The 14222-nt window shown below is 42.6% G+C and overlaps 1 protein-coding gene across 4 annotated transcripts in view; it reads left to right on the top strand.

The window, feature by feature from the left end:
- The first annotated feature begins 206 nt into the window (after nucleotides 1–206).
- The window catches only part of gria4 (glutamate ionotropic receptor AMPA type subunit 4), a 186987-nt gene continuing 172971 nt past the window's right edge, over nucleotides 207–14222 (top strand). For all 4 annotated transcript variants that reach the window (XM_033022671.1, XM_033022672.1, XM_033022673.1 and 1 more), the window contains exons 1-2: nucleotides 207–683; nucleotides 2333–2491. In XM_033022671.1, coding sequence (XP_032878562.1) covers nucleotides 596–683; nucleotides 2333–2491 — 247 coding nt within the window. In that variant the 5' untranslated portion in view covers nucleotides 207–595. The remainder of the gene's footprint in view (nucleotides 684–2332; nucleotides 2492–14222) is intronic.

Genomic DNA, 14222 nt, shown 5'->3' on the forward strand with positions numbered 1-14222 from the left:
TCAAACCTGCACCGAGGTATACAGCATACATTCAACCCTGCACCGACTGACACAGGAGAGAGAGCACGTACACTCAGATCAAGACAAACCCACTCACATATCGATGCCCAGCAGAAGGTAGGGGGGACACATATTGGACTCAGTATAAATCACGTGAAGAAAACTCACATTAAATGATTTCCCGATGATCCGGCTGCATTATGCGAGTGCCGGGAGCATGACAAGGGTCAGTCTTAAAGCGATCATTGGCTCCAGGGTGAGAATGGTCCCATGCTGCTCAATAAAGCCTGCGATCATCTCTGGTCAATAGGACTGGGAGATAGATAGATAGCGCATGTCTCATCTCCCCTGCCAGCGTTAGATGCTCCCACTATTACCACCACCAATACTACTACTACCACCACCACCACCACCACCACCATCTTGCTAGTGCACCGATCCCAACGCCACAACATTCAGCTGGACATATTCGCTCTGACTGTGAAGACTGCGGAAAAAAAATAATGCCCAGGTTGGATCGTTAGAAGGGGAGAGAGAGCGCCGTGTTCCTTCTCCTTGCGTCCTCCATGCTCTCCAACACATCTAACAGGAGAAGATGAGGCGGATCGACAGGCAAATTGTCCTGCTATGCTCCGGCTTCTTGGGGCTCGCCCTCGGAGCCTTTCCGACCAGTGTGCAAATAGGTAAGCGGGGGAGGGGGGGTTGATCCGTCGCTTGTTATTTATTCTGATTAAGTGTTCCTTGCATAGTGAGTATGTGTAACAATCTCAGTGCGATCATTTGGTGCATTTTAAAATACAACCAAACGGGATCTGTTACCCCCGTCCCCCTTGGAATTTGTGATTATCCATATATATATGTATATAATATATATATATACATAACATTATATGGGAAGTTAATTATCTGCAAAATGTTGGGAGATGTGCAACATTTTTTTGCTCCTTGTCAGCGATGTTTGCAGGGAGTGTAGTTGTGGCGGTTTTGTTGTGTTACAACACTGCAGTAGTTGTGCTGGCGAGGATGTTGTTAATGGGATACTGCTCGCTCCTTGCTGCTGCTGCTGCTGCTGCTGCCGACGCCGTTCGCCAGCGGCCGGCAAAAGTTGATCTAATATGTGCACATTTTGCTTTTATTCCCTCCTCGTCGTGGGCTAGAGCTTCGGGGAAATGCATAATTAAAAAACAAACCCGTGTAGCAACGCATCAGATCACATTCAGCGTTTTGCAATGGATGTATTGCCCCGATCTCTCTCTCTCTCTCTCTCTCTCTCTCTCTCTCATATATAAACAAATAAATGTGGTCATGGTCATGAAACGGAGCAATAAATTGGAATTGAATGTATTTTTGCTCTGTGTACAGACAAGTTCTGGCGAAAGGCCGTGCTGTGCGGTTGAATTGTTTAAAATTGCTTTCGAGTTATCTCGCACTTGCTGCAAAGTTATTTTATTGTTGAGGAGGCAATGTGTTTATCTGTCGTTCCCAGTGCACTGAATGTCATTTACCAAGACCGTGTTAATGAAGGGCTTCGATCCCTGCCTCCGGTGCAAAATGACCTGTGCTTAAAAGTTCACATTTCACCGGCGATTCGGTCCCCTTTTGTCGCGCTGGCATTCTTTTTTATAAGCGTGGCTTGAAAATGTCCGTGGTATTGGAAGTTCACCGTGCATGAGGAGAGTGTTCTTTAATGCCCGGGCTGTTACCGGATAATCGATGTGGTCATTCTGACTTCATCGCACGCATAGCACAAGGCTGGCGGTATTTCATCTGTAAACATTCAAGGGCTGTGTCGAGGGTGCGATGGGTTTTATTTCTATATCCATTTAGCACACTTATGCACGATATAGCATTTCTTCTTTGCATTAGGGAAGATTAGCAATAAAATATTGCCACTCAGACACGGGCATGTTGGAGTGTGTGATAGTCTTTTTATTCTAGTTGCATTTAGCACAGTTTTGCACGTTATAGCATCCCATTGTTGCTTTAGGAATGACCAGCAATAAAATATTGCCACTGGACACGGGCATGGTAAAAGTGGATCACTTGCTCTTCCTGATAAATGGATAGCTGGTTCTAAGAATCAGCAGAGTAATATGATGGCCAGAAACCTTCACAAGTTTGCATGAAGAACTACAGGCAACATGCTCTCAGCATCAAATTGCAAAGGCGCTACTACTTTCGCCTGAATTTGTTGTCGCTGGCTGCTTTTTTTTTTGTAACAGTTATTGGTTCCCAATAACATTAGCACATTGAATCAGCATTGGTACCATAGAAGCTCGCTAATGGATTGCTCTTTGCTGATGAGACCACCATTGTTTTTTTTGTTTTGCAGGAGGGCTGTTCATGAGATATTCTGATCAGGAATACAGTGCTTTTCGGTTTGCAATTTATCTCCACAACACTAACCCCAACACGACTGAAGCGCCTTTCAATTTGGTTCCGCACGTGGACAACATTGAAACAGCCAACAGTTTCGCGGTAACGAATGCGTGTAAGTATCAAAGGGCTTTGAGCTTTTGTCGTCGAGAACTGACTGCACTGGAGAAGTCAAGACTGCCGCGAGTGGCCTTTTCAAAAATGTACTGAAGCCTTGCTTTTGTGAGCCCGTGACTGAGCAGAGTAATTAATAGTGGCAGTCACTAAAATATGTCTTTGCACGAGATGTCCTGAAATGCTTTTCACATTGGATGACGGCTGAGGGCATGGGCTGGAGGCTTCGGAGAATGTCAAGAAGCCGCGTCTCCGAATGCAGTATAATTTATTTTTTTTGCAGAGGAAAACAGAGTTTGGCTGCATCATTACTCTTGCATGATGCTATCGCAGTGTTTTTGCCCGCTGCAGAAAATGAATGGGGGAAGTTTCCTATAATTTTCCCGCAGACAGCAGATTTTCATTGTTAAAATCAGCAGAATATTCCCTCCCATTTGAGGTTAAATTGGAAACATCCACGTAGCATGATAAATAAAACGATCTTATGTGGCCACTGGGTTAATAATCCTCAGTCAAAGATCATTTTACTCCATGTGAGGAAGTTGGGTTACCTGGTCACTTTGGTTCACCCACTGATCTCACCAAATTACCCTGATTTGTAGATTTTAAAACAATAGGACATTTATCCAACCTAAAATGGCCAAGGCATCATGCTTAAAAACCATCTTCTCCTAAGCAGTTTGACAGCAAGGTTCAATTATTTACTTTATTTCTGTTTCAGTAATTTTGTCAAGATGATTAATGTTCTCGCATTGTAAAGGCAAATGAAAATGTGCAGCAGATAACTATCCATGAATATTTTAACAATGTGTGGTAAATATCAATTGTATCCACCACTCATGGTGTTCAACTGACAAAGGGCAGACTGGTCCCAACATACACCATACAAAGAATGCACAATATGTGATGAACCCATCTACTTTTAATTAAATTACAATCTTAATAACAGCATGCTGCCGTTCACTTCTGTTAATAAGCATTACATTTAGAGCAGGACAATGATTTTCCTGTAGGTGGTGCTTTCAATGTAGAAAATTATCTAACTTCACTCATCGTAAGGGAAATGGAGTAAAAGGCTATATGAGTGAAGAATTCTAAGTCTTGAAGGAATAAGTGAAAATTATTCAACCATTTTCAAATCATGGGGCTTGGTCAATTGAGAATGCAGCTTCCAGTGGAAGAAAAAGATGCACCAGAGTGCTGTCACATAGAGAGATAGGTTTAAGGTGAGAGGGGAAAGATTTAATAGGAACCCGAGGGCCAATTATTTTACACAAAGGTTGGTAGGTATGTGGAACGAGCTGCCAGAGGAGGTAGTTCAAGCAGGTACTATCACAAGGTTTAAAAAAGATTTCAAAGGGTGCATGGATAAGAAAGGTTTAGAGGGATATGGGCCAAATGCAGGCAGATGGGACAGTTGGACTGAAGGCCCTGTTTCCATGCTGTACAACTACCGGGAGCCAGGTGGTCAGTTTCTGCATAACTTGATGTTACACAGATTGGGAAGGACAAAGCTATGGAAAGTTTTGAACATAATGCTGAGACATTTTCATTTGTGACATTGCTAAATGCAGGTCATGGTAGACAAAAGCAATGGGTAAGCATACCTCGAGTCGAGTCAGGATTTAGGTAACACAGTAATCTGGATGAGTCGAGGTTTGCCAAGTGCGTGTAGAGGCTGGATAGAAGCCATTAGATCAAATGTAATAATAAGGAACGGCAGATGCTGGTTTCTACCAAAGAAAGATACAAAGTGCGGGAGTAACTCAGCAGGTCAGGCAGTATCTCTGGAGAACATGGATAGTTGCCGTTTTGGGTCAGAAACCCTTCTTCGGACTCATTTCTTTGCTTTGGAATAAAGCTCTGCCAGAGATGGTTGAGAGTTTTAACCATAGATAGGCAGAAGGATGTGTTGGCAGTGAAGTAGAGATGGAGGTGTTTAGTCTGTAATGGAGAAAATGTGAGATTTGAAGTGCAGTTTGGAATGGATTAGGATGCCATGAGCCACTTGAGGAAGTCTCAGTCTGAGGGCACTCAACGCAGGAGGTTGTTTATGTATTAATAATAGGAGAGATCTTTCTTTGCAGGAGGTGATATCAAAGACGTCTTTTTGTGACAGGAGGAAAACGAGGTTCTCCCAAGACTGGACCCAAGTCTAAGAGCACAGAAGTAGAGGGTGGTGGAGGCATAGACTGCAAAGCACACCTAGAACTGAATCCATGGTTACCCAATGTGTTCCAATGGGGAAGATTAAGGTGAAAGGAGCAAGGAAGATTGGAGAGTAGGAACGATATACTGTACCATTCAGAACTGACAATTATGATTTAGATTATCTCCAGGTTTGCGATCTTTGGATTAATTTTTTTTTTAATTTGTTTATTTTATTAGAAGTTAATAGTACAAAACAGTACAGTGGAACCTAATTTTAGGTGCCAACTATGTCATACCGTAATCCATTCTATGTACAACCTCTAGTTTTATGTTATGAGAAGGAAGTAAGCAAGACAAGAAAAAGAAAACAATAGAAAGGGGAAAAAGTGGAAAAATAGATGGTAGAGAGTAGAAAAACGTGAAGTGTGTGTATAAAAAAATAAATAAAATAAAAAAGAAAAAGTGGAAAGTAGAAATAGAAGAGAAGGCCCCTTAAAAGAGAATTTTTCCAATCTATATTCGGAGATGTAGATCTATCCACGTCATGAACTGAAATCAGCAATCCTTATGGTACCGCTGCATCACATGATTCCAAAAAGTCGATGAAAGGAGACCAACTCCTTAAGAATTGGTCATATTTATCTATTAGTCGGAGTCTCATTTCTTCAAGGCGTGCTATGTCCATCATATTCCTAATCCACATTTTAACAGTTGGTATGGTTGTATTTTTCCAAAATTTAGTATCAATTTCTTTCCAATTATTAACCCATAATTAAAAAAACCATTTTGGTCTTTATTTAAATTGGTATCTTCTCCTATTATTCCAAATATAATCCATTCCATTTTGAGTTCTATTCTTGACTTGATGAGCTTTGTAATAATATCAAATATATCATTCCAAAATTTATTCAACTTTGTACAAATGAATGTGTTATATTAGCGTTTTGAAACAAACATTTATCGCATCTGGGAGAGACGTTTGGATAAAATTTATTCAACCTCGTTTTTGAATAATATAGTCTAGGTAATAATTTGAATTGAATTAAATTATGTCTTGCATTGATAGAACAGTTATGTGTATTCATCAAATACTTTTCCCATCTATCCTTCGAGATCTTTATCATTAGCTCATGTTCCCAATCTTCCCTTAGTGCTTCTGTTGAGGGTGATTCTCTATATAATACATTATTATAAAAGTATGATATTAATTTTTGTGAATCAGCCTTAATATTCATTTGGATTAATTTGGTGGACCAATTCAGTTTGTAAAATGAGTGAAGAAGAAACTGCAGATGCTGATTTATACTAAAGATAGACACAACATGCTGGAGTAACTCAGCGGGTCAGGCAGCACCATGGAGAAAAATAAAGGGTGATGTTTTGGGCCGGAACCCTTCTTCAGACAGCCCCCTCCTCAATAAGCCCCGAGCCCACCATGACAGAGAGCTTTCTTCCATCGCCTCCGTGCCTTTTTCTATGGGAAGGAGTCCTCACCACTCAGTGATGACCCCTTCACCCGTCTCCAATGGTCCCCCTTGTAGGCACCCCAGACATCCTTCTACCTTCTCTAGACAAATCTGAAGGGCTCTGACCCCAAAATATCACCTATTCTTTTTTCCCCCCAGGGTGGCTGCCAGACCTGCTGTTACTCCAGCATTTTGTGTCTATCTTTTGTAAAATGAGTAGTTACACAGGGTAGAATATTTGCAATGCAGATGATTCTGATATTAAATGATTGCGTATCTGTTGTGATGCCCCATTTTGGCGCATGGTGCTACTAATGATGCTAAAGAAAGCAGCAGTGAAACTGGCTGGGGTAAGAGTGGGAGTTAGATGCGTATTTGCACAATCATACAAACACAGCAATATGTTTGTACCTTGAAGTATATCCTCAGCCCACCTTGTGTGTTAGTGAACCGGAAAATCGGTGGTGGACCTGTATTGCGTTAAATATTGGTATATTATAAGAAAAGCACCTCCAAGTTGTATCTGACAGTTGAAGCAATCAAATATCGTGTTTCAAATATTGTCTTTCGTTATAAAGGTTTAGTTGATCTCGGCAAAGCACTAGATTACAATACAATACAATGCAATTTATTTGTTGTTATTTGAACCCAGAGGTTCAAACGAAATTTGGTTTCTGCAGTCATACAAACAAGAAGAAGAACCAAGACACAACACAATTTACACAAATATCCATCACAGTGAATCTCCTCCTCCTCCTCGTTCTCCTCCCGATGTCAGAGTCAAAGCCCTCGGCGGGCTATGGTAAATAAGTCCCGCAGCCATTAAAGTCGCGCCGGGCGATGCAAGGCCCTGCTCCGGGTCTTGGTGTTGGAACCCCCGGCGTGCGCTAACAAGTCCCGTGGCCATTTAAAGCCGCGCCGGGCGATGTAAGGCCCTGCTCCTCAACCCCGTAACTCGGGCGGGAGAAGTCGCGTTGCAGAAGCCCCGAAAAGCAGTCTCCCAGCAGGGACCCGCGGGCACCCGGTGTCACCGTCCACCGGGCCGGCAGCTGGAGCCTCCGAATCTCTGGGGTCGGGCTGCAGCGCGCCACCGCAGCTCCTCCCGCTCCGAACTCGGCCAGCTCCGCGATGGTGGGTAAGTCTGCAGCTCCGCGACTGGAGCCCCAGGTCGTCCCGGTTGGAGGCCGCTCCACGGTGCTAGGCCCCAACGACAACGGAGACCCGACAGAGAAAAGGTTGGGTTCTCCGTACAGGGGAAAGATTTTAAAAGTTTCCCCACCCCCCGCCCCCCACACACATACCTAGTTTAAAAAAATAAAAATAAAAACTACATTCAAACGAGACAAAAAATTAAAAAAAGACAGACGGACTGCAGAGGCCGCTGCGACGTGAGTCGCGCCGCCCACCCAATAGATTGGAAGGTTTGATAAATCTAATTAGATCATGATCATTAGAATAGTGAATTTATCACTTTAGAACATAGTACAGCACAGGACCATGTCCCTCAAAAAAAAGTATTTGCCAAACATGAGGCCAAGATAAATTAATCCCCTCTGCCTGCATGTGATCCATTTCCCTCCATCCCTGCATACCCATTTGCCCATCTAAAACCCTCACCATAAATGCCACTGATGGTATTTACCTCCATCACTCTTGGCAGTGCACTCAAGGCACCCATCAGTATTGCGAAGTAGTACATCCATTTGCTGGGGTGGTGGTGCCAGCTTTGATTTGTACCTATTCTTATCTTTAATTTTCCCTTTCCCCTAACACAGTCTGAGGAAGGGTCTCGACCTGAATCGGCACATATTCCATTTTTCCAGAGATGCTGCCTGACCCTTTGAATTCCTCCAGCACTTTGGGTCTATCTTCGAACCATTCCTTTTCTTCCTCGGTATGAATCTTCCTGAAACAATTGAAGGAAGTGTACATTAGTACTTTATTTTTTGGAGGGCAGGAGGCTAATCAGTGACCTGGGGAGGGGGGGGGGGGGGGGGGGGGGGACAGCAAGTAATTTGGAAAGCTAACAAAATGTTACTCCTTATTGCCTGGGGAATTCAGGGAACAAAAGTGCAGGTTTAATTTAGTTTAGAGATTCAGCGTGGAAACAGTCCCTTCTGCCCACCAGGACCATGCTGACCAGCGATCCCCTTTACACTAGCCCTATCCTACACACCATGGACCATATACAATTTTTACTGAAACCAATTAACCTGCAAACTTGCATCTTTGGAGTGTAGGAGGAAACCGGAGCACCCGGGGAAAACTCACACGGTCATGGGGAGAATGTACAAACACCATGCCGACAGCAACCATAATCTGGATCAAACCCAGATCCCTGGTGCTGTATGGCAGCAACTCTATCCCTGTGCCACCATGCCAAAAGTTGTTTCATTGATATAGGGTATTGGTGAAGCTACATCCAAGTACTGAATAGTAATTTTATTTAATGAAAGACATTAATGTTTTGGAAGCATTTCAGATAAGCTTCACTAGACTGATACCTGGAATGGGCAGGTTACCTTCAAAGGATAGATTGGGAAAAACCGGGTACTTGAAGTTCCAATGGGGTCATGCACTTTGGTAGAAGGAGTAAAGTCTATTTTCTAAATGCAAACAGGATTCAGAAATTGGAGGTGCAAAGGAACTTGTGACTGCTGGTGCAGGATTCCCAAACGGGTTAATTTGCAGATAGACACCATCCATTTGCCTATCTAAAAGCCTCTCTCCCCCACCCTAGTCGCCTTATTAGTTCCACTGGTTGCGTCTCCATATCCCTTTGTTATCACCTCATCCCCAGCCAACAATGGGCCATTGTGGGCCCTGCCATTCCATGATCATCTGTTGCAGCCCTGTTTTGTTCTGGCTGAATGGCCTGTTTCCATGCTGTCTGACTTTAAATATCCTGATACCATGCTGTAAATTCAATGCGTGTATTCTATTCAGTTCTTGCACCCATGCACATGGCACAGAGCAACACAAAAAAACAATATTTGTGGTCTAAAAATTGATTTTTCACTTTGTCCTTTGTGAAATCAAGTTAATTTCAAAATAAAATCGGCAAGTTAATGTAAGCCAGTTTGAGAATGCATTGAACATTACGCTTGTCCTTTAAGCTAAAGCTGACCAGAATCCCCCCCAATCAAAAAAAATAAATCAATTGTCTTACCGCTGAAGGTCATGGCTTTGTACGATTCAATCTTCAGGAATGTCTTGGCTTTAGCCTTTGCCTACATAATGATCGAGAAGAACAATGTTGTGTTATTCTACTGGCACATACAAGAAACAACATCCCTGACGGCAGTTAACCTATGGGAGACGTATATGTTGATCTCCATGTTCCGTAAAGATTGATTTAGCACATCATTCTCCATGTGCAGCACCTAAAATAATCTGATGGATTACCTACTTTATAAATACATATGCTGTCTGCTAGATTTTTTATCCTCCATTTAGTCTTTTTATGCTATTAACTTTTAATATCACTTATGTTCTACTCAGCATTGGCATTAAGTGCTGGAAGATAGATCATAGACACAAGACCCTTCTTCAGAGTGAAAGGGGGGGGGGGGGGGGGGGGGGGGGGGGTGAAGAGCTGGAGGCGAAAAAAGACCAGGACCATTCAGGGCTGGGCACACACGATGCCTGGAATGAGAAGGGTGTCAGAGGGTGGTGAATCTGTGGAATTCTTTGCCACAGAAGGCTGTGGAGGTAAAGTCAGTGGATATCTTTATGGTAGAGATAGATATATTCTTGATTAGTATGGGTGTCCGAGGTTATGGGGAAAAGGCAGGAGAATTGGGTTAAGAGGGAGAGATAGATCAGCCATGATTGAATGGCAGAGTAGACATGATGGGTCAAATGACTTAAATCTACTCCTATCACTTATGATCTTATAACCTCAGGCAGGGCAGTGCCTGGTAGGTCCATTGTTGGCCAGGGAAGGTGTGATCTCAAGTTGAGAACTGTGGAACTGGTAAAAACAACTAGAGAGGAGGGAGGGAAGGGGAGTATAAGATGAAGATACTTGAAATTAGAGAAGTCAATGTTCATACCACTGGGTTGTAAGCTACTCAAGTAAAATACGAGGTGCTGTTCCTCCAATTTTGGAAGATCATAATTGTTACAATTGATTAATGAAGACAATTCTTTCATTCTCACTCAACACACCATTGTGTTTTGGCCATCCTTGCATTGCAGCCAATCATACACATCTTCAATCTGCACCATTCCCTCCACAGATGCTGCCTGACCCGTTGAGTTTCTCCAGCACTCTGTGTTTTGCTCAAATTTCAGGCATTTGCGGTTTCTTGTATCTGCTTCATACAAATAAGATTACTGTGGAAGGAAGTTGATAGTTCTATTCACCAATCAATACTTTAATTATACACAAAGAGTAAGTCCCACCATTGCAATGACAGCAGCACCATTAAATGTAACCTTTGGAGTTTTGTCTCTCAACTGGCATAAGGGATGAGGAATGAAATAATGTTAAAAGTAATCAGAGTCTTGTTCTCTGGAGCTGATAGTTGTAGCTGCAGTGTGGGTCTATGCTTTGATCAGCATCAGCTGGGTCAATCCATAACTTTTTCCTCTGGTATTTCATTAAGAAAAGCAACGCTCCAAAAGCTGTAGAGGAAAAGTATCGAACAAAGAATTGTTGTATACAATTTAAGACTTGCAATGTTTCGCTGAGACTCAAAGTATCAATGCTGGTTCATAAGTCATACAGCGTGGAAACAGGCCCTTCGGTCCAACTTGCCCACACCAGCCAACATGCCCCATCTACACTGCGTTTGGCCCATATCCCTCTAAACCTGTCCTATCCATGTACCCATCTCAATGTTTCTAAAACGTTGCAATATTACCTGCCTCAACCACCTCCTCTGGCAGCTTGTTCCATACATCCACTTCTCCCCCTCTCCCTCATTATCACCAATGGCCCATTATGGACTCCAGTCCTTGGTCATCTGTTGCATACTCTCATTTCTGGCCTTTTCCTACCTCCAGTTCCTTCTCCTCTACTTTCAGTCCCAACCCGAAACATCACCCATCCTTTTTCTCCAGAGATGCTGCCTGACCTTGCTCCGTTACTCCAGCACTTTGTGTCTATAGCTGGCTTTATACCTTTCAGTGCATTGAGCTGTTGCACACCTGTTTGCAAGAAGACCTCTTTCGCATGTGACAGGAATCCGCATCTAAAACATGAAATTTTATTAAACCAGATTTTGCATTATGTGCAAAATTTTGAAACGTTTCAATTTAAGGTGCAGCCACTGTGTACATCATGCCACACTGCAACAATTCAGACACCTCCAAAGCTTTCAAATAGATCATGATTGTAGCTTGGGTCATAAATGCATTATTATCACTGCCCTTGCTTTGAACTAAAGTAATTCTGAACTAAAACACAGTGGATAAAGATGAACAGCATATTTTGCAATCTTAATAAGATTAATGTTAATGCTATTTTCTTATTGGGAGCAGAAATCAATAATAGCAATTGCATGCCTGCAGCATTGGATTCTAATTTTGGAATCCGATTTCAGGAACTGAGGTCAAAGAGTATATAATATGAAGACATTTGCACCACTTACAAGCAGATATTTTCCAAAGCATACCGTAGTATAAATGAGGTTAGCCTTTTTCAGGGGAGAAACCGCTGTTCAGCACCATTAACAACAAAGACAGGCACAAAATGTTGGAGTAACTCAGCGGGTCAGGCAGCATCTCAGGAGAAAAGGAGTAGGTGACGATTCGGGTTGAGGCCCTTCAGTCTCAACCCGAAGTATCACCTATTCCTTTTCTCCAGAGGTGCTACCTGAACCGCTGAGTTACGCCAGCATTTTATGCCTATCTTTATCATAAACCTACATCTGCAGCTCCTTCCTACACCTTTAACAACAAATTACCTGGACTCGCTGTTTGAGCCTGTGGATAGCAACAGGTATTTTGGGAAGTAGGCAGAGGAATCCTGGGTTAATCCTATATTGTAAATAAAGTCACCGCATAGAATAGTGTGTTGTCGTTATGAGAATGAGACTGCATGGAACTATGAAGTCTACAAGGTTTAAATAGGTGCTGTCATTTTGATAAGTATTTTCAATATTTTCATAACAGATCATTCTTAATGGTTGGGATGATCAGATGATGAATTTTCATCACACCGACACAGAAACTACAAATGGGAAAATAAATCTGAGATCTTCACTGTAATATTAGTAATTTCCTGAAACATGATTGCGTTTTCTATTCGGCTGATCACTAATATTCATTTACAGGTCTTAAAGTGACTTTAGATTTTAGACTTTAGAGATACAGCGTGGAAACAGGCCCTTCGGCCCTCTGAGTCCGCAACGTCCAACGATCACCCTGTACACCAACACTATCCTAGGTAGACAAAAATGCTGGAAAAACTCAGCAGGTGAGGCAGCATCTATGGAGCAAAGGAATAGGTGACATTTTGGGTTGAGATTCTTCTTCAGACCTTCTCCTATTCCTTCGCTCCAGAGATGCTGCCTCACCCATTGAGTTTCTCCAGCATTTGTCCACCTTCGATTTTTCCAGTATCTGCAGTTCTTCCATAAACACAAATACTATCCTACACACTAGGGACAATTTATAATTTTATCGAAGCCAATTAACCTACAAACCTGCAGGTCTTTGGCGTGTGAGAGGAATCTGGAGCACCCGGAGAAAATCCACAGGGTCACCAGGAGAATGTGCAATCTCTGCACAGACTGCACCCGCAGTCAGGATTGAACCCAGATCTCTGGTGCTGTAATGCGGCAACTCTACCGCTACGCCACCGTGCCACCCTAAGTGTCCAACTTTGTTCTTAGGAAACGCAAAACGAACAATTTTTGCACTAAATATTTAATGAAAAGTCAGATAGGGGTATAAAGCAATCTGATTCTATTGCTGCCATTCACTGGTGTTACTGAAAATAATATGAGCAGAAGCCTATGTTTATACACAACAAAAGAGGCATGACAAGAAAAGGGAAAATTGAATGCGAGTTTGGAGGACCAGTACCTCATATTCTGCTTGGGTGGCTTACAATCCAATGATATGAACATTGAATTCTCCAATTTTAGGTTCCATCCACCTACCACCCCCTATTTCACCCTTTTCCGCTTGTTTCCCGCAACCCTTTCCTCCTCTATCCCTTCCTCTGGCCTTACATTTCACTGCTTGTCTCACCTAAACTGACCCATTCGACTCCTTTTCATCCCTAGGCATTGTCCACCCATATGCCAACCATACTCCCCTCACCTGTATCCACCTATCACTTGCCAGGCTTTGTCCCACCCCCATCGCTTTTCCAGCTCTCTCCCACCCTACTATAATCAGTCTGATGAAGGGTCCAGACTATGACTTTACATGCAAGGATTCCTGAAACGTCACTGACCAAGTACTCCAGAGATGCTGCCTGACCTGCTGAGTTACTCCATTGCATTTGTGTATAGAATACAAATAGGCTAACAAGAGATATAAGAAAAGATTGTAAGAGTCTCTCTGGACATGTAAAATGAAAAACATAACAAAACTAAATATGGGTCCCTCACAAAATGAGAAATTATATTGGGAAATAAAATGAAACACATTTTGGCTGTCTGTCTAAAGAAGATAACCAGAAATCGAGGAGTATTATAAATGAATGAGGAACTCAAAATAAATGGGAATTGGTGAAAGGGTTGTGCGAGAGACAGAAGTGGAACTGAGAGAAAATAAATCTCCAGGACTTGATGTCCTGCATTCTAGGGCTTTGAAAGAGGAGGCCATAGGAATAATAGACGCACTGGCTGACCTTGCAAAACATCATACACATTAGAACAATTTCCACAGTTATAAGGTTGTAAATTTAACGCTAGTTAAGAATGAAGACAACTGCGAACTGCAGAGCAGTTAACATAACACCTTTGGTGTGGAATATACTGGGATCTATTAGTCAGGAAGTGGTAAGAGTGGCAATTAAAAAATAGCAGGGACTGCACAAGGGAACTGCAGATGCTGGAAACATGAGCCAAACACAAAGTGCTGGAGGAACTCGGCGGGTCAGGCAGCATCAGCAAAGGGAACGGAGAATCAGTTTGAAGTCTGATTGGAAAGGTT

This window comes from Amblyraja radiata, chromosome 6, assembly GCF_010909765.2.
Source record: "Amblyraja radiata isolate CabotCenter1 chromosome 6, sAmbRad1.1.pri, whole genome shotgun sequence".
NCBI classification, from domain to species: Eukaryota; Metazoa; Chordata; class Chondrichthyes; order Rajiformes; family Rajidae; genus Amblyraja; species Amblyraja radiata.